Source organism: Pyrgilauda ruficollis, unplaced genomic scaffold (assembly GCF_017590135.1).
Source record: "Pyrgilauda ruficollis isolate IOZ18807 unplaced genomic scaffold, ASM1759013v1 scaffold4, whole genome shotgun sequence".
In the NCBI taxonomy this organism is placed as follows: Eukaryota; Metazoa; Chordata; class Aves; order Passeriformes; family Passeridae; genus Pyrgilauda; species Pyrgilauda ruficollis.
Genome location: NW_024525489.1, coordinates 21,000,335 through 21,019,280, shown reverse-complemented (window position 1 = coordinate 21,019,280; position 18,946 = coordinate 21,000,335). Strand labels below are relative to the sequence as shown.

At 45.5% G+C, this 18,946-nt stretch overlaps 1 protein-coding gene across 4 annotated transcripts in view; it reads left to right on the top strand.

Annotated features, from left to right (window-relative positions):
- The window catches only part of MEIS1 (Meis homeobox 1), a 107,301-nt gene that overhangs the window by 2,185 nt on the left and 86,170 nt on the right, over positions 1-18,946 (top strand). For 3 of the 4 annotated variants that reach the window (XM_041477000.1, XM_041476999.1, XM_041476998.1), the window contains exons 2-6: positions 280-506; positions 2,095-2,236; positions 2,763-2,813; positions 3,618-3,668; positions 5,080-5,226. In XM_041477000.1, the coding sequence (XP_041332934.1) occupies positions 307-506; positions 2,095-2,236; positions 2,763-2,813; positions 3,618-3,668; positions 5,080-5,226 (591 nt within the window). In that variant the 5' untranslated portion in view covers positions 280-306. Of the gene's footprint in view, positions 1-279; positions 507-2,094; positions 2,237-2,762; positions 2,814-3,617; positions 3,669-5,079; positions 5,227-18,946 lie in introns of those variants that run through there. The other variant, XM_041477001.1, reaches the window with a different exon arrangement.

The window sequence follows — 18,946 nt, the reverse complement described above, 5'->3', positions numbered from 1 at the left end:
GGGGATTGGGGTGGGGTTTTTTTTCCCCCACTTTTATTTATTTTATTATTATTATTACTAATATCGCTGTTGTTGTTGTTGTTTCTCCTCCGCCCCAGACTCGGAGGGCTGCGGGCCGGAGCAGCCCAGCCCCTCTGCTCCCTCCCCAGCGCCGGCGCGGCGGAGCCCGGGCGCGCTCGGGGGGGATCGCGGCTCATCCCCGGGGTGGGGGGGGAACAGGGCAGCGGAGCCGCTGCCCCCGCCTCCCCCTGACGCCTCTCTGCTCTCTCTGCCCCGCAGTACGACGAGCTGCCCCACTACGGCGGCATGGAGGGGGTGGGCATCCCCACCACCATGTACGGGGACCCCCACGGCGCCCGCCCCATGCAGCCCGTGCACCACCTGAACCACGGGCCGCCGCTGCACTCGCACCAGTACCCGCACGCCGCCCACGCCAACGCCATGCCCCCCGCCATGGGCGCCTCCGTCAACGACGCCCTCAAGAGAGATAAAGATGCCATCTACGGGTGGGTGCCGCGCAGGGCTCCGCGCAAGCTGCGCGGGATGGAGCGGGGGGCAGCGCGGGGAGGGCAAGGGCGGGATGCGGAGCGCTGCGCGGAAAAGGGCCGCGCTCTTAATTTTGTGTCGGTGCTGTTTTGGGAGGCGGGGGGGACGGGGTTGGGGTCCCCCCCCGGCACGGGGAGCAGCGTGGGCTCGGGGAAAAAGGAGCTTGCTGGAGGGGCGGCAGATCACCGCGGGAGGAGGAGGAGGAGCAGGCGGAAAATAATATTCCCAGGGCACAACCTGCGCCCGGTGGTAAATCTGTGCACGGAGTTTTGGAGCAGGGAGAGTTTGGAGAGCTTTGCCCAACTTTCCACCTTATTCGTCTTTCCTTGCGCTGAGAGAACTCAAGATCTGCTTCTCTCAAGACTTTTTATTTTTAAATTTTCTTTTAATTTTCTTTTTTTTTCCCCCAAATCTTTTATCCGACAGCTTTGAATGTTTCTCAATGTGGCAACTTGTAAAGCAGTTTCTAGGCCATTGAGATGGGAGCTGACGGGGTTATTACACTGGGCGCAGATGCTTTTAAAATGTATCTGCTCAGCTGGAGTTTGAAGGGAAGTTTAAGGAGCCTTTAAAAATCACTCTCAGGACAGTGAGGAGAAGGGGGAGGAAAATAAAATTCGTAGAGTTCGGTTTTTCTATCGGTTTATCAGAAATCTGAAGGGTTGGTTAAAAGTCGGTGGTGTACGGTACCCAGAGGGGAAAAAAATAGGTATGAAGCCCTGGGAGAAAAAAAAAAAAAAACAAACTCCCTGTTATAAATATACGTATATATACGTGTGTGTGCGCCCACGCTTATTTATTTATTTAAATTATTAAACGGGCGAGGGAACCAGATGCACACGCTGCCTTTCTCTCGGGGAGGCTTTCCAGGCTGGGATTGCCCAGGAGCACCTGGCTTCCCCCGCGGGTCGGCGGCTGCGGAGCCCCGGGGGGCGGAGGGCCGGGCAGGCCGGAGGGAGCCAGCCCGGCTTGGCCAGTGGGTCGGAGCTCTGCTGGGTGCGTTTAAGGGCTTTTTCTCCTATCTTTCTTTTTTTTTTTTTTTTTTTTTTATTTGGATGGGGATTCTTTCTTTTTATGCTTTTCTGTTGGTTAGGGTTTGTTTTTTTCCCCCTTTCGCTCCCCGCAAGTCCTCCAGCAGAAAGCGGGAATTAAAAGCATGAGAGGCAGAAGTGTATGCCCAGGGATTTTAATTTTTTCCTATTTTTTTTTTCTTCCTAAAGACAAGGAAAGTTAATTCAAAATGGCTGCTGGAACCGGCTTGGGTTTTATTCTTGGCTTGTCCTAAGGTTGTATTAACAATATCTGCGGCCAGGCAGTGCCGAAAGGCCGGGGAGATGCCGGGCTGCCGGCCGGCTGGCTGTGGGAAGGGGCCGGGACGCTGCGGGAGGCGGCGGGGGGTGCCGGAGCCCCATCTGTGGGTACCCCCTTCCCCATGCACGCTGCTGTGGGACTAACTATTGTTGTGTTTGGGGTTTTTTTTTCTTTTTTTTTGTTTCGTTATGATATTTTCCCCCCCTCTGTGTGTGTGACTATTGTATTTTCTTTCAGACACCCCCTGTTCCCTCTTTTAGCACTGATTTTTGAGAAATGTGAATTAGCTACATGCACACCCAGGGAGCCCGGGGTAGCGGGAGGCGATGTTTGCTCCTCTGAGTCTTTCAATGAAGACATAGCAGTGTTCGCCAAACAGGTCAGCAAAAACCGGGTTGAAAACAGTAAAAGAAAAAAAAAAAGAGGGAAAAAAAATCGTATCGAGAAAAACAAGTCTCTGTTGAGATAAAGATGCGCGATTCCCCCTCCCCCCTCTCTTACTGAAAGAGGCATAAAAACCAAAACAGAAAAATCCCCAAAACCCCAACCAAAACAAAACACGAGGAAAAAAAAAAAAAAAAATCAGGAAATCTCGGCATTTACTACCCCCCTTGAAAAATGGATAAAGTGGAGCGGTCTGTGCCCGGCCGGGAGTTTCGCTGTGCGGCTCCCGGGAGCCGGGACGGGCTCTGCCGGGGAAGCTCCATAGGTATTTTTCAGTGTATTTGATTCACTTGCTCAAGTGTTTGGCTGATGTACTAAATCCAGCAGTCAGGGCTTTGCACGGAAGGTTACATAATGGACCCGACAGTGTAATGAAGCAAGAAATAATAACGTCTGCTTTTTCGGCTTCCATATTTCAAATCATTTTTATTATTATTTTTTTCCCCCTTTCTTACATTTAGATCCGAGCAGAGAAACCCCTCTTTTCCTCTAATCCCGAACTGGATAACTTGGTAAGAGTTAACACTTCTTCCTCTCCCCACCCCCACCCTCCCTTCCCTTCCCATTTATTTATTATTTTTTTTTAAACTTCTGTGTCATCTGGAGAGGTGGTTTGGTGGTGCTAAATTGAAAATTTCTCACGTGGATTTTTAAAAATTATAATTGTTACAATGATTCCTTTTATATTTACAAGTAAACATGGTGTGGTAATTGCTTGGAAGTAAAAAATCCCATAAGGATATACATAAAGGAAAACCCCATCCAAAGAGGAGCTGGTGGGCTTGATGGTGAGCTTGCCTGCCCAAGAGGAGTGTGGATTTATCTCCACTCTAACCAGCCCCTCCACGCACCTTTTAAGCAGCTCGATGGGAAACAGAGAGGATTACAATCGCTGGAGATGCACCAGTGGCAAATTCACTGAAAATGAGGTCGTTTCTCTCTTTCTTTCCTTCCCCCGTTAAGGATAAATATTTTGCCTCCACTGTAGGAGTCCTGCACCCGCTTTCACAAAGCGAGGAGCCAATGGTGGTGTTTAGAGGGTTGTTTCTTTTTTTTTTAAGAAATGTTTATGATCCGTATAATTCAGTTGCTTCGTTGCAATTGGGATTTTTTTTTTTGTTAACTCTAGGTCGCTTCTCGTTAAACAGCGCACAAAGCCACCGCTATTAAATTTTAGTGTTATTGCTATAAATCAAAACAACTTTTTATTTACTACTAGAGAAAAGTCAAGCTACAAAGTGCGGCCGAGGTGGCTGTGGGAAATATCCCCAAATCCAGGAATGAGATTAATGCTTATGTTGTTTGTGTCTTTGCAGATGATTCAAGCCATACAAGTATTAAGGTTTCATCTGTTGGAATTAGAGAAGGTAATTTTTGTCTCTCTCTCTCCCCTCTACCTTCCCCCCCCCCTCCCCTTTCTTCCTCCTCCGTTTCAGTACTGCTGAAGTTCAGGCTTCTGGTAAATTTGCATAAATGTCTTTCTTTCTGGTAATTAGTGTCAAGACCAATCTTGGCGTCCATTTCTCTTCGCAGTTTAATTACAATTTCAGCCTCTAAAACCGAGCTCTCGAACGCCCAGGCCTTGTGTTCATTGTAATACTTTGCTGGCTTTGTATAAATAGTTGCAGTTCTGTGGTGCCGCAGATGAGACTCGAAATGGTTAGTTCAGTCAAGCCCCTGAAATTGTGATTAAAAAAAAATAGATACTGTTTTTTCTTGGTGATGGTGAAGAAGAGACTTTAGTTGCAGTTAGTTTTAAGGGGGAATTTTTTTTTTTTTTTTTTTTTAAGAGCCATCTGCAGGTCAGGCTCAGGGCGCAGATTGTCCTGTAACATTTTGCAGAGACAAAGCAGAGTTGATAGTTCTGTCTGTCTCTTGTTCCTGGGAATATTGTACACCTCCGAGCAGAAGAAAGAGATTGCAGCCTGAACGCAGGATTTTTTTGTTGGCTGTTTTAGAAATCTTAGGAGGGAGAATGCTAATTTCTAAGCAGGAGGTGTCATCTGAGCTCATGTTAAATTGGAAGTGCGCTCTGGGTTTCCTGAGGATTTTTTACGTGTCATTGATAGCTGGCCTAGAAGAGAATTCCCTTTCTCCTAAAAATAAACATTTTGAGAGGTTTTTAAATAGTTGAAAAGTTTCTCGTGAGCCTCAGTCACTTTATCTAACCATAAGTGTCAGGTTGTTCTCGCTCTACCAAAATGTGTTAAAATCTGCCCATTAATAAAGGCGGCTCAGGTACAAGTCTATCAGATCAACTGGGGATTTCAGGGCATGGATGCCTATAATGTATTTCAGCCCAGTGCATGTGGATTTTTTTTTTAATCCTTTTTTCTGTCCTCATACCCCTTTGGAAAGGGTTTATGATGAAATAACTGGATGAAATTAAATAGTTTACCTTAAATGTCACCCATGCAGGTCACCTCTCTAATGGCCACAGCTCCGGGAGCAGATGAATTTAACACGGGTGTTGAATATGTTGTAGCCTGTGAATCATCTTGTCACTGTCAATTTTCTGGGATATCTCTATTTTGCGAGAAAAGAAAGTTATTCCTAATTCTGGATGCGTCTAGAGGTCTCAGGGGGATAATTGCAGTGTGTTTCCCCTATTTAGGACTTTTGATGTCACAGGGGCGAAGGGGGGAGACTGGTTGCACTTGTCAATTTTACTTATGTATTCCTGATTATATTTTCTTCCTTTTTTTCCCCCCCTCTCTTCTTTCTTTTTCTTTTTTCTTCTTTCTTTTTTTTTTTTTTTTAACCTCTGTCATAATGTAGGTACACGAATTATGTGACAATTTCTGCCACCGGTATATTAGCTGTTTGAAAGGAAAAATGCCTATCGATTTGGTCATAGACGATAGAGAGGGCGGATCAAAATCGGACAGTGAAGACATAACAAGATCAGCAAATCTAACGGATCAGGTATGATCTCGCCAACGTCGCACAACGCTAAAATTTGTATGCAGATCGCTTGCTGGGTCACTACGCCTTCTTTTATTATTTGCATATGATTAAGTCCCTTTTAGATAAATTTCCATCGAAATGAAAATTTTTGAATAATGTGGCTATTATTGCTTCATTAAGGCTTGCTCCCAGATTCGACCTGGCGAGATGAGCTTGTAAAAGCATCGCCTGCAAACTCGACCTGTTTCTTGTCGCTTTTAATTTTTGTCTTTATTTTATTTACCCTTTCCAATAATAGAAGTGGTATCTGTGAATCACTGGCTTCTTGGTAGCTTAGGGAAGGAAGGGCTGGAGTCGTTGACCAAAATAATAATAAAATCCGAGATAGGTGGTCCAGAGAAGACAGAGAGGGTTTGAAATCTAGCAAATACTGGCTATTTTCTTCCCGTCTCTACGGTTCATTAGTCCGTCTTGTCAGTTTTCCTTGGCCGAACGCTTTTAGACTTGAGTGAACATTGCTTTGTGCACGCCTGCCTGCTGCAAACGCGCCCATTTTATTTTACTTAATAGGGAAAAAAAAAAGGAGAAAATAAAATGGGATTCAGGTTTTAAATTCTTTTCCTTGATCTTTTAAGTTTTCAAGCCCTCTCTTTAAAAAATAAATATAGTCAAAGCCAAGCCAGCAAAGCCTCGCGTGGCTGTGACGGTTGTCCAGGTTTTGTTTGGGATGGTTCAGACCTTTAATGTCGGCTGCAGCGGGGTGGGAAATGCGGGTGAGCTGAGTGGGGAGAGCTGGCTATCCCCTCTCCCATCCCTTCTCCTTCCACTGGGTGCAGACTGGGGTCCTTGCCTTTTCATGGGAGCACTTGGGGCTAATGCAGAAAGTGCCCAGATCTCAATTAAGCTCCTGGATGATGGTAGTGACTGAGATTTGGCTTTTACTTGAGTTGGGTGAAACGGTGGGGTTTTCGCGGTCTGTTTGTTTGCTCTGAACCGAGGGGTAGCAGCGCTTTGCCTGTGAGAGAGGGGACCTCAAGCACACGCGTGAAAAAGAAATCCCTGGTGAAACCCCTCAAGTTATTTCTTCTTTTTGATCAGCTACGTAAATATAGTGTTAGGAGTGATCTGCTCCTGACTCTGGAGGTTTCCTTTTGTTCAAGCAAGGCGCAGCCAAGCAGACAGGAGTTTCCTCAGCTGCTTTGCTGTTATCACTGGCACTGTCAGCTGGGAGTTATTTTATAGATTACCGACATAAAGGTGTGTTGCATTGCAGTGTGGGCAGTATCTGAAATATTTTCTCCTATCTGCCAAAGGCTGTCGGTTTGTGACAGGGGAGGCAGGCTTGAAGGAAGGCATGAACTTTTAGAAAGGGGTTTATGTGCACATAGGTAGGTTGTTTTGAAGGGTTTTTTTTGATTTTGCTGTACAGGGGAAAAGCTTGGCAGAGTGGGTGGAGGGTGGTGTGGCAGGGAGGTACCCGGGGCTGGTGAGGATGCTCCTTGGGAATCGCCAGCCCCACGCAGTGCCTTAGAGCGAGGGGAGCCCTCCAGCCAGGGTCTAGCTGAGGGAAGCTCGGCTCGCTGATGTTGAATAAAAATTGTAATCCAACAAGTCTAACTAGAAAATGGGTTTCTAAAAGCTCTGGAGTGCTGGGTACATAAAGCTATTTGAGCAAATTACAAGAATTGCTCAGGGGCACGAATGAAATCAACACTTTAATTGCCTCCAAAATGAAGATTTATACCCCATTTTCCCAACGAATCATTATTTTATTAAAGTGAAAGCTAAAGAAATAGAGCTGCAGTTTTGGGGTTGTTGGGGGGTCGGTGTGTTTCTCCACCACCCCGCGCCCCCCTTTTTGTTGCCCGGAGCGCGGACGCTGCGCCGTGCCCTCTCCCGCTGCGCGGGCCGGCCGCGGGGCCCGGCCCCGGCACGCCCGGCTTGTGCGAGCGCTGCCCCGGGGCGCTGCGGGCAGCGGGGCGCGCAGCCCCCACCTACCCCTCCGCGCCCGCGGAGCTGCGCGGGGAGCGGGGCTTTGCTTCCCACCTTGAAGGGGAGAGGTGCAAAAGTGCGCTTTTCCCCTCTCCCCTTCCCCGGGCGATGGGGCGGCGGATGAAGCCCGCGGAGATCGGGCGGGCGGCGGGGGGGTTTACCCGGGGATGCGCAGTCCCCCGCGCCCTCCGGTAAACTCCGGTGCCAAAGCCGGCCCCGGCGCGGCCGGCAGTATCGGGGCCCTAATGGTTCAATAATAAGGTGTTGAGTGCTGGTCGCCGGGGCGGCTAATTAGGATGTGACTGCGCAGGGCGCGTTTATGGCTGCGCGGCCGTGGGATGCGCGGGCGCGCAGGGCCGGGCGGTGGGAGCGAGGGGCTGGCTCCGGGCGTGGGGCCCCCCGCCTGCCCACGGCTCTGCTTGGAGAGTAGTAAAAGAGTAAGTATGTAAAAGCTTTTATTATGGATTTAATTACATTTTCTTATATTGTGGTAGTAAAGGTTACAGTTAACAGGGTGTTTTTTTATTTTAATTTATTGGTTTCCCCTTATTTATTCTTTCCCCAAAGGCCCCTCAAAGGCAGTGCCTTTAAGTCCCCCCGGTTAATAGAAAGCAATGACACTAATGCTAGATTTTGCAAAGTAAAGCCCTATAACACTAACCATTGTTCAGTGATTTAACCAGCTCAGTGGCACTAGGTCACTAAAATAGCATCCTTCTCCCACGGGCTCGACCCCACTGCCTGCCAGGGTGAGACCTGCAGAGTTGGTGTTTACCGTCACAGCTCCACAAGTACGGGGCAGGAGTCCGGGCTTTTTGCTGGGGAGAGTTGAACTCAAAATAATCCAGACCCCGGGACTTAAAAAAACCTAGCTGAAGAATTGAAGTCATCCTCAAAAGTTTCAAAATAAACCTTTTTTAATCATTAGCTTTTCAAACATTTGCATGTTTAAATTTTCAGTGTTTGTCAGAGCCCAAAAAGATTTAGAACACAGCTGTTGTGTGATGTGTCTGGGAAAACTCCCTCTGATTAAAAAAAAAAAAAAGCCCAAAGACTGCCTGTAGTCTGACAAGAGAAATTCAGTTTCGTAGGTAATCCTGAACTATTACTGTGGGGCTGCTTTTTTGAAGCCACATCACCTTGGCACCCAGGTGCTCTAGTCCAAACTGTAAAATTCTCCTACAAGAGTGTGTCTACAAGAAAACCTTTAGAAAGTTCTTTAAGGAAAACATGGTGCAAAGTACCCACCACATTCAAGTAAAATGCGTTAGCTGTGTAAGATAGATTTTATAGGGACAAAACAGTATTGTTCTTACTGAAAATAAACTTGTTGAGCCTGTCCACAGTAGCATTGCTTGACAAAAATTGCGATTTAATAATGCACAAGCCAATTACAGATGCAGAAACTTTTAAAGGCAAATCGGCGAAGAGCCAAATTCCTATAGGAACTATGAGGGAAATGATCAAAAAATGAACATGAAATAAGACTTCCTGCAAGAAGGTCCATAATTCAACATTATTTGACTCCACTGTCAGGGAAATTGTTGAAGGATAGTAAACCGATACTGGAGCCTCAGTCATTTTTGTTACAGTCTTAAATGTTTGCAACTGTGACGTTTTAGATGGCCCTTCTTGGGTGATAATATATCACATATATACACAGGTATATAATAAAGCAACACCTCTATTTATGTTGCAATAGATTTTATTTTAATGTGTGCAGTTGTGGAGTTGCTCTAACAAAAATGCAGATAGACAGCAGCTTTTTTTTTTTTTTAATGGAACAATTACTTAAAATATGTTCTTTACAAAGAAAGAATCATAAACTGGAATCCAATATAAAACATAGCTGAAAGTGGTAGAGTTGTTCAGGGCATCGACCGGTTACGACTAGACTTAACTTTCCAAATTCTGAAATATATTAGCTATACCTTGTAGCCAATTCAACAATAGTGCCTTAGGGAAAAAATTACTGAGAAATACTATTTTACTTTGGGACTTCTTCACAGGTACTTTCAAACCATATATGGTTTTAAAGAGGAGAGCTAAAAATATTGCTGCCTTTAGGATATGTGCTCCCATATTGGAGGAACAGGCATCAAAATAATAGATGTGGTGCAGAGGGTGCAAGGTAGAATTCATTTCTGCATAATAAAAGAGTTACAGCAAAGTACGACTCTGAGGTTGACCAATAAAATAATGCTTAAAAGACTCAAAATTTAATTTTCTTCCTCTGACTTTGTCACTTTGAGCCAGTGAATCCTTTTTTGTTTGTTTTTGAGTAATATTTATTATTTTTCGCTGTGATATTTAGAAGCTGTTACCATGTCCCAGTTTGGCAGGCTATTTATGTGAAGATAGCGTACGTTAATTTCTGTTCCAGACATGTTTTCATCTGATACACTGTGGCTGAAATTGTAATAGCAAAATAAGATTTTCTTTGCTCTCCATTTCTTTAAGTGAGTAAATACATTGTTGTGTAGACATAAGATTGAATATATATTCTTTAGTTTATGATTTCAGTTCATGAATCCTTGGGGTTCTTTTTTATTTTTTAATCATTCAAGATCCCAAAAGGGGCCATCCTTACAGCTGGGTGCTTTCCTGAAGTTGCATGCTCAGGCATAATTTCCATGTCAAGTTTTCCATACTGAAGTTAGCTCTTGTTGTAAAGGATAGTTTAATTCCTGGATTTTTGGGGGAATTCTTTTAACATCAGGCCTGACAGAGCTGAGTTTAAACCCCAGTTAACCTCAGAATTGTTCCTAAACATATGCAAGCGTAACCCAAGGCATTCCTGTAAGCCAGAGCTTGCTGTGTCTGCGTTAGGGACCGTAGATTGTTATTTTGGGGCAACTTGGAGACTTGAAAGTTATGAAAAAATGAGTTTTACCTTAAGTTTAACCTTTATGGCTGAGGGTTTGAGTTTTTCTATGGCTGCTGGTCCGCAGGTAGCAATAAAGGTAATGGGCTCTGCATGCAGAGGGTTACTGCAGCCCCGCATGGGCAATGTTAGACCTTAAAAAAATCAGATTATATTGCTCTCAATCAAAATGAGTAAGTGTACATCATGCTGATAAATACTACTTCAAAAAAGCACTAAAAATCCGGCACAGCTTCTTTAAATTAGGGAATCTTTTGTTTTGTTTTGCATTTCTGCATTTGGGGTTTTTTGGTCACATGAGCATGCAGTTAGGATCTATCTTGTGTAATCTAAACAAGTTTAAGAAAATAAAGAGGAGAGTTGTTTCTGGTCAGGAACGTTTTTGAAGGTTTCTGGAATTGTTTCCTGGTGAGGGTTGTGCGAGAGGAGAGACCAGCGTGCGCTGCAGTGTCACCTCACGGCCTTGGTGTTCCACCTTCTTCTCCACATGCTCTGTTTCTCAGAGCAGGCTTTGACTTACACGGCAAATCGGGAATAATTAGTGGTTATATTTTAATTTTTTTCTGCAGTTGCAGCAATATTTGGAGAGGGGGGTAGCTCTAAGAGAGCACAAGTTTTGTGTTTGGCCTTCTTTGAGTGTATTTATGCTGCTGATTAACAGCTCCATATGTAACCCACCGCCGATACTCTGTAATGCGTCTGGAATAAAGCTTCCCTGCAGTTCCTTCAGCTCCTCTTTGGCCTGCTTAGTGTGGTTGCCTTTTCACTTTCACTTATTTTTGCCCTTTGAGATGTAACCTGGAGCATAGCTGAGAGCAGAATCCCATCAGGCCGGTGTCCTCAGGATTCCCTTTTTTTAATTTAGATGAGATCCCTGGAAAGCTTCAGTCCCTTAGCAGTGGTGGTGATGGCTTGGTCTCTGTTAGCGAGAGGGCTGCTGGCACAGGCTAACCCCATTGCCCCTGAGAGTCTCAACTCCTTGAGTTACCTCACTGGTTGCAGCTGTCACGGGTTAATTTATTTATTTTTGGTAAATGCATAGGCAAGACGTAAAGAGCGATGTGGAAATTTCAGGCTCACGTGAGTCATTGTGCGTATGAAAGCGATAGCGCAGGCAGCAAGTGGTTTCTGGAGGTTATTATGTTTTGGAAAAGGGAGTCTGAGATTTGTTGTAGATGTCTGGGGAAATGCTGAAAATTTAAATGTTGGTGAGGTGAATTAAAAAAAAAAAAAAAGGGTGTTTGCCCTGTTGGCGAAGGGTCTGTTTGCAATTTAAAAACCAAAAGAGATTTAAGAGTTATAATACAGAGACTGCCATTTTCTTGTGAACTTGCAGGGCATAGAGAAGGTGGGATCGATTTTTGCCCAAATTTGGCCTCTTCTATTGGCAACAGGATGGACTGCTGAAAGTTATGGTGTCTTATTGTTTTGCAAATGGTTTTTATTTTGCGAGCATCTTTAAATCCAGGCCATTGAAGAAATGTTTCCTCCCTGCCCCCGTCAGAGGTTATACGTAAGTCATCCATGAGTTTTGGGGATCAATAAAGGGATAACTGTGAAAGGCAATGGCCCATAACACATGGGGAGTGGGATGAGTTGATCTAATGTTCCCTGCCTGGCCTCAAAACTCGATGAATCTCTGGGTTTGTCCACACAAGGACACTCAGGAGAGGTAAGACAAATTGATTGGGTGTAAAATTAAAGTGCATTAGTTAAAGTGCATTGGACTATTGTGTGGATGCTCTCATTCAGAAGTAAAGTGGCCTTAGTTCACTTTAGCCTAATCCCCTTTGGAGTAGGCCACTTTTCTTTTGAATGAGAACATCCACATTAACTTTTAGTTAATTCGTCTTTCCCGAGCGAGCGTCCTGGCGGCCTCGTGCCCGACGCTCTGGAGAGGCTGTGCCGGCCGGGCGCTGGCTCCCTGCGAGCTTTAGGTAAGCTTTTCATTAGGCATATTTCATCCCCACAGCAGCACTTAGCCGCTGGCGCCGTCACCGCCCCAGCCGGGGCTCCGCACCCTCCTCTCCTCCTGCTCCCGCAGCTCCAGAGCGATGTTGTCCTTAGCGCTGCCTGGGAAAGAAACTGGAAAGTTTTGTGGTGGCAGGGATTTGGGGAAGGATCCGGCTCAGGTGGTGGGGACAGGGGCTTGGCCAGGCTGTGAGGCAGGGGGAGGGTGATTTGGGCATTGTGCTTCCCAGGCGAATTTGGCATCAGGCTGACATGCTCCTTACATAGATAGTTTCTTCCCTCTCCAGTGGTAAGTAATTTTTTAAAGACAGTGAAGAAATATAGATTAACTTTTTTCAGCTGATATTTCCAATAAGAAAGCCAAGATTGAATATTAGCCTGTAGGATAGCTAGTTCACCTGGTGGAAAAAAAATGGTAAGATCGTTTTGGAGCTGCTTTATATTCTTTCTTGAAGTTCACTGAGCCTGAGTTTCTGTTAGAGATATTTTCAGGTGTCTTCTAGAGCTTATAAGTAACCTATTTATTTACTTTTTACTGACTCGGCCATGTGTGCCTACGCTGTGGCATGTCACACGCTTGCCATTGCCCCTTTCATTCATAATAAAATTTACAAGGCTTCTTGCATTAGTAAGCAATTTGCTATTGGAGCCTTTCCTAGAAATACAGAATTCTATTTCACCAAAGTATTGTGTTTCCTCTTCAATCAGTACTGAGGTGAGCTGTTTTCTCAAGGACTCTCCAGGCATCTATATGATATTCCCACTTGGGCAGATGATCTCCAAAACTGCATTACCTAGTTCTTCATCCTGAAGAGCCATTGCAGTAAATTAAAATTCTCTTATTAGCATCACTGGACTTTGAATTTGGCCAGTTATTTTTGTTTGCAGCTCGGCTTTCTGTTTTTTTTTTTTTTTTTTTTTTTTTTTTTTAAGTTGGTTTTTTTAATATAAAACAAATATGCATCCAGACCTTTTTGCTGAAGTAAACTGGCCAACAATAAGAGAGGTAATTATTTATTTGCTTAAAAGAACTGCCTGTTTTAACTTCAGAAGTACTGACTCAGAGTAAAGCAACAGCTGATGCCATCACAGGCAGTGTACTGTATTCAAACAGCTGTACAAAATGCAAAGCTGCAGTATTAATCCTGCCATTCACAGTTTATTTAAGTTTTTCAAGCTTCTCTCATATGGGCATGGCATCAATGCCTAATTATGCCTCCATTAGGGTTACTGGGCCCTAAATACAGAAAATTATTGTATTTAAACTTTGGAAAGCTGCATCAATGTAATGTAAGAGTCTTGCAGCTGGCACACATTCAGGGAAGGAAAACTTTACCTTGTAATTTTCTTTTCATTCATTTGGCCTTTAGGTTTTGGTCCAGTTTTGTTGCTGAGGTCGGACCATTGCTGGTGTTTTTAACACCGGCTTTAAATAGTTCCATTTAAGTCTGTGTAGCTGTCAGGAGAAGGGAGGGTAAGAGCAGATTTAAAACCCCATGGCTTTGTTGGGGTGCAGGGCTACAAGTGTCTGTGCAAGTAGAAATGGTAGAACCTATTGTCTCATGGGTGTTTTGGCCTGCACTGAACCTGGGCCAGGTCTGTTAGTGCAAGTAGGGTTTGATCTGTGGACATGAAATTCCTGAGCCCTGGCAGGACTGGTGGTACCTGTTGCATTGCGTGGGGTGTGCAGGGAAGCCCCTGGCCTCAGCTGGGGTATCACCTGCTTGCTGGTGCTCAGCAGCAACCCGAGGCGTGTGCTCTCACATGAAGGTCAGTGGCTGCTTGCTGGTATTTGGATTAATCTGGCGAGCTAAGCATTAACCATGGCCAACACCTTGCTAGAAGCCTTGGGGGGGACACAAATACTGCAGACTTAGTAAGCGGCACTTTGGTTTTAGGCTTGAGCCAGTGTAGGGCACTCTTCTTCTTGGGGCGCAGACACAGAGATACTTTGGTTCCTGAGCTCCTACACTCGCACCTGCATCATGGAGTTACCTTGCATAGGTGGAGTTGGCCAAATTTTTTGGTGAGGGGAGTGTCCCAGTGGCTTACAATTTATAAATTTTCTCTTGTGTACTGTTGTGCAGCATTACAGGGAAGTAGTGTCACTGCTGTGTTGTGGTGATGGGTGCAGCCATGTCACCAGGAGGTAATTTGAAGTCACAGCTTTGCTCTCCCCTTTGCTCATGCTCACACAGGCATTTTGGGCAGCGCTTGACATGGACCTAGCTGAGTGGCACCACTGGGCATACTGTGACAGGAGGGTGATAGGGAGAGAAACCTTTCCAACAAGCGTGAGTCGGTGGCAGGCAGCTTCTCGTCATTTCCCGATATTTTCATGGATGCTTGGGACGAGATTCTCATGTGCACTGGTGGCAGCTTAGGCACTATGCCTGAGCTGTTCCCTCCTTTACCCCTCTGCCTGGAGGATTTTGCAGCTGTGTTACCCCTGGAGGCTCCTGGCCCTCCTCCCTGTTGTGCAACCAGTTTTACTGGCGTGGCTTCCACCTACTGTGGGAGCGTCGTTGTGCTTTCCCCATGTCTGCGAGGCCCATGGCAGTGTTTCGTGGCACAGCTATGTAGAAAAAGCAGGATATGTACAGATGTGTCTTGCTACATTAATCTAACTCCTGTGAGGAATCTCTTTTTCATTACTATTTTCTGTAAAGCCAGAGTGATGGTATGCACATGACTAGTATGTGCAGGGAGGATTAATTTTGTTCTTAAATGCACATGTGCTCGTCGAGCTGACGTTCAGCCCTCGGTGACAAGTGTTGGAGAGATCCTTTGAGTGAGAAGTGATACAGCAATGCTGCAGGGGCAGGGGTGGGGAATGCTGTTCTAATGACAGTGTGAGGCAGGAGGGGAGATGCGAATTCTCTTCCCAGGTCTGTAAATGAGGTTCTGGAGCGAGACAATTAGGTGCTTGTGAGCCGAGATTTTCTACTTCTCCTTTTTCCTTATGGTCAGGTAGGGTTTATATCTTAATTTATATGATCTATGCTATCATCTAGTGATAGCAAGGTATGTATAGAAGATATTTAAGAATGAACTGTGATATGTTATAGTAATTATATCACTCTGTGGATAATTTGAAGAAAATGTTGCCAAGAAAGCAAAATGTTTCTGTTTGGTGTCATGGGAAATCACTATGCTGAATTGGAAGGCTGACGGTAAATTTTGCTTTTGGTGGCTTTATGCTTTGGTTTTGGCCTCCTCTGCTATTTTCCACTAATTAGCATTTTAAAAAAGTATTTAAAAGAGGACGGGAATAAACTGAAGCTCTGGATGGAATAGGTAGCAGTGCTGCTGGTGTCTTCTGCAGAAGGAGCAGAGCTGTGGGATTGACTGGAAACATTTGTGAGGTGGTGGCCTGTCCCAAGGTCTGCCTGGCCTGAGGCACGGATCCATGTGGGGCCATGCCATGAGCCCTGTGCTGCTGCAGGCACCGCTGGGTACTCCCAAAGCTCCCTGGGAGGTGCAGCGGGACCACACAGACCTCTCAGCCCAGCATTTTGTGTGACTCTGGCAGCTAGCTGTACTTCCAAGCCGTCCCTCAATGAGCGGGTGGAGGCCTCAGGGAGCCACGGCCACCTCAGCCTGGCAAACCAGCCCTGGAGCTCACCGGCCTCTGGCTCCCGCAGCCGGGGCTCGGTGTGTTTTGTGGCCACTGGCTCGCTGGCATGTGGCTCGCAGAGCCGAGCTGTGCGGCCGCGCTGCAGATTTGGCTTGCTGTGAAATGGGAGAAAGTGGAGGAGCTGCTCTGCGGACGGGTTTGGCCATGAGCGTTGGAAAATGTGAATCACGGGGATTCCAGTTTTAAGCCTTCTGGAGATAACGGGCAGCACGTACTGGAGTGCGTGACTTGCAGAGGGCCTTAAAAAACAAGGCGGTGCCCTCAAGATTAAGCAAACATTTTATAATCAGGAACACATTTTATACCTAACACAGGCTTTGCAGGTATCACATCCATCCAGACAGAAAGGTGTAGCTGGAGCAAAGCTAATTATACTGCAATTTAATTTTGGTGTTGAACAACAATGCAAGGCGAGCGAGCTCTTGAATCCTGCGAACAGTGTGCCGTAATCAAAATATGCTGACTCCGAATGGCGTCTGTTGTCAGTTAGCTAAAAAAACCATTTGATATTTGTGACACAAGCTCAGGGTTTTTGCTTGTGATGGAGCTGGAAGGATGTTGCGATGGCTGTTGCAGAGCAAGGCCTGTGCTTGTGCCTTCCCTTCCTAAGAAGCCCCACTTGTGCTGATGGGACGTTGGAAGTCAGAGCCTGCATTTAAGTAATGCAAAAAAGTTTACAGCAGGTGCCCCAATGGGTTAATTTTTGTCTTCCTGAAAGGTATCATCTCTAAAAATCTGTAAGGGGAATGCTTAGAGATGTAATTTTGCTGTAAGTAAACCTTTGCTGAGTCCAGATATTCAGGATGGAGAGCACATCTTTCTGCAGCACTGATTCCTCTGAGACTGCCTGCTGGGACCCTGGTGGGACAGAAGGGAGAGGGTGGGAAAAGTTGAGGTTGAGGTCTCCCTCCTGCCAGAAGTCTGTCTGGGTAGGCCAGTTTTGGAACCTCAGTCAGTCATCTGACAGCCTGTGCTGTCTCATTTGTACCTGAGCATCTGGCAGATCCCCTTCTAAATGACTTTTAACACATAAACGCAATAAAGGGAAGGGACGGCAGGCTCTCATTTTCAGGCTAAATGGCTAGACATTTTTCCTGTTTACACCTTTGGAGGAATCATTACATGAAATATTGAACAGGAAACTCTTATTTGTCTCTGAAGACCTTTTTCCTTGTCTAGAAAGATGTGGAAAATTCTCCAGTCTTATTAAATGTAGTAGAAGCCAAGGAGGACTAACACACCTCAAGGACTTGCACACCAGGTTGCTGGATATAGCGGTATTGTTTGGGGCTGACTTTGTGCATGTTTCTGCATGATATGTAAACTTAAAAAAAAAAAAAATCTGTGTGGAGCAGTGATTTTTATCTCCTGACTGCAAAGCTGTGTTTCCTTGTGTCAGAAAAGGGCCAGGGATTAATGCTGTCTAGTGATACGCCTCTTATCAAAGGGAGGAGACAGGTTTACAATGCCGGATTGCTCTAAATAGAAAGTACTAGTCAATGTTTGTTGTATGGGAGACAAAAACCCTGCATCACCATCAGCTGGCTCAGTTAACTTGGTCAGGCAGTGTTTACTGTTGAGCTGGGATTAAAAAAAAAAAAAAGCAATGTTAAGGTCCACTGTGATTGAGGCTGTTGCTGTTTAGGTGTCCATCAAGGCTACCATGTGCAGCAACCTCCAGTGCAAGACACAAACCCTGAAGTCTGTGTGTCTAAAAGCTGTTTGCTTTTGTTATTGCCAGAAGTTTTCTTGGGTGCTTTTAGAGCCCTTTCTCAAAGAAAAGTCCATCTGCCCATGCTGTCCCCCCTGGGAGGACCTTGGAGATGACTTCCCAAGTGCAGCAGGTTTGATTTAAGCATAGGCAGAAGGTGTTGGAGCTGTGCTTCTGACAGAATGCAGCCCAGGCTGGGGGGGCCTCTGCATAGCTGTGAACACGTGCAGCCCTGTGTGCACACAAACATGCACAAATGGGGTTTTTTAAAGTCTTGCCCCTGCAGAGTTGACAGGGCTTTGGTGCCTTCTGGAAGAGAGGAGCTGTGGTTTTTCTCCTTCCTCTTTGTCTTTATGTCCCGCCCAGCCTTGATGATCTCCATTTCATTCTCCTTTATTTTTTGTGGTTTATGTTTGCTGCTTCTAATTATTCTTTTTCCTTTGGAAAGCACTATCACCCTGTCCTTTTGCACTCACGTTTTCCATTCATCCTGTTTAGGACTATCAGGCTCTTTCCCTTCCTCTCCCTGCCATGGTCTCTTTTCCTCCATGCTTTCAGGGCAAGGAGAGAGTCAGAAGGCTATGCTGACTCTCCCTGTCTCCCTGGGTACACAGTTGTGCACCCCACACCTGGGTAGGGTCAGCACTGAGGCACAACAGCAGAGCTAATGGAGAGCACTGGTGTTGTTGGGTGGATCTTGGTTTGGTGACCTTTGACAGTGTGCAGTATTAGTTGTGCCTCTGGTCCCTTCAAGTAAAATCCTGGCCTTGAGAAAATCAATGGCAAAGGTCCTGTTTATTTCCAGTTTTCTATCCTCTCCGCTATTCACGTTGATACCCACTCTTGTTCCTGTTATCTATTTGTCTCCTGTGTTGCGTGCATAAGGACAGCTTATATCTTATTTTTCCTATGCAGCTGCGAAGAGTTAGAGAAGAGTCTTACCCTCACTTGCAATAAGGGGAAACTAAAGATAGAAAGCTTATGACTTTTCTGGGGCTAGGAAGGGAATCCAGGTCAGGGCTGCGACTTCCATGCAGAGTTTTTTCTGCTTTTTAGTTCGCCAGGCCTTGCCTCCTCTAACGCTGCAAAGGTTTCCATCTGTGCACAAGTCACCCTCGCTGTTCTGCTTAGTTGCAGGCGGAGTTATCGCCTGCCTGTCATTTCAACGACCTTATTTCTCTAGAAATTTCCCTTATATCCCTTGGAACACCGTTCATTCCATCTGAAGCCAATCTTTGTGCCTTTGGTGTTGTTCTATTAAAAATAACTCACCTTTGAATCAAAGCTGTGTGAAGCAGATTATGCAAGAGTTGTTGGCATTAAAAAGCATCTATTTTTAGCATTTTGAAGTTTCTACATGTATGATTTATTCTGACTCTCTTGGTTTTGGTTGTATTGGATATGGTGTCCCCAGTTGGTTTTGGCAGGCTGGGAAGTGGGATTGCTATCAGCCTTGGTTAGTCCCACTAGGAGATGTTCCAGTGGCAAAGCAATAAGTGGGTCCTCTCAGAAACTGAAGTTAGTAATGAGTCTGGATTTCATT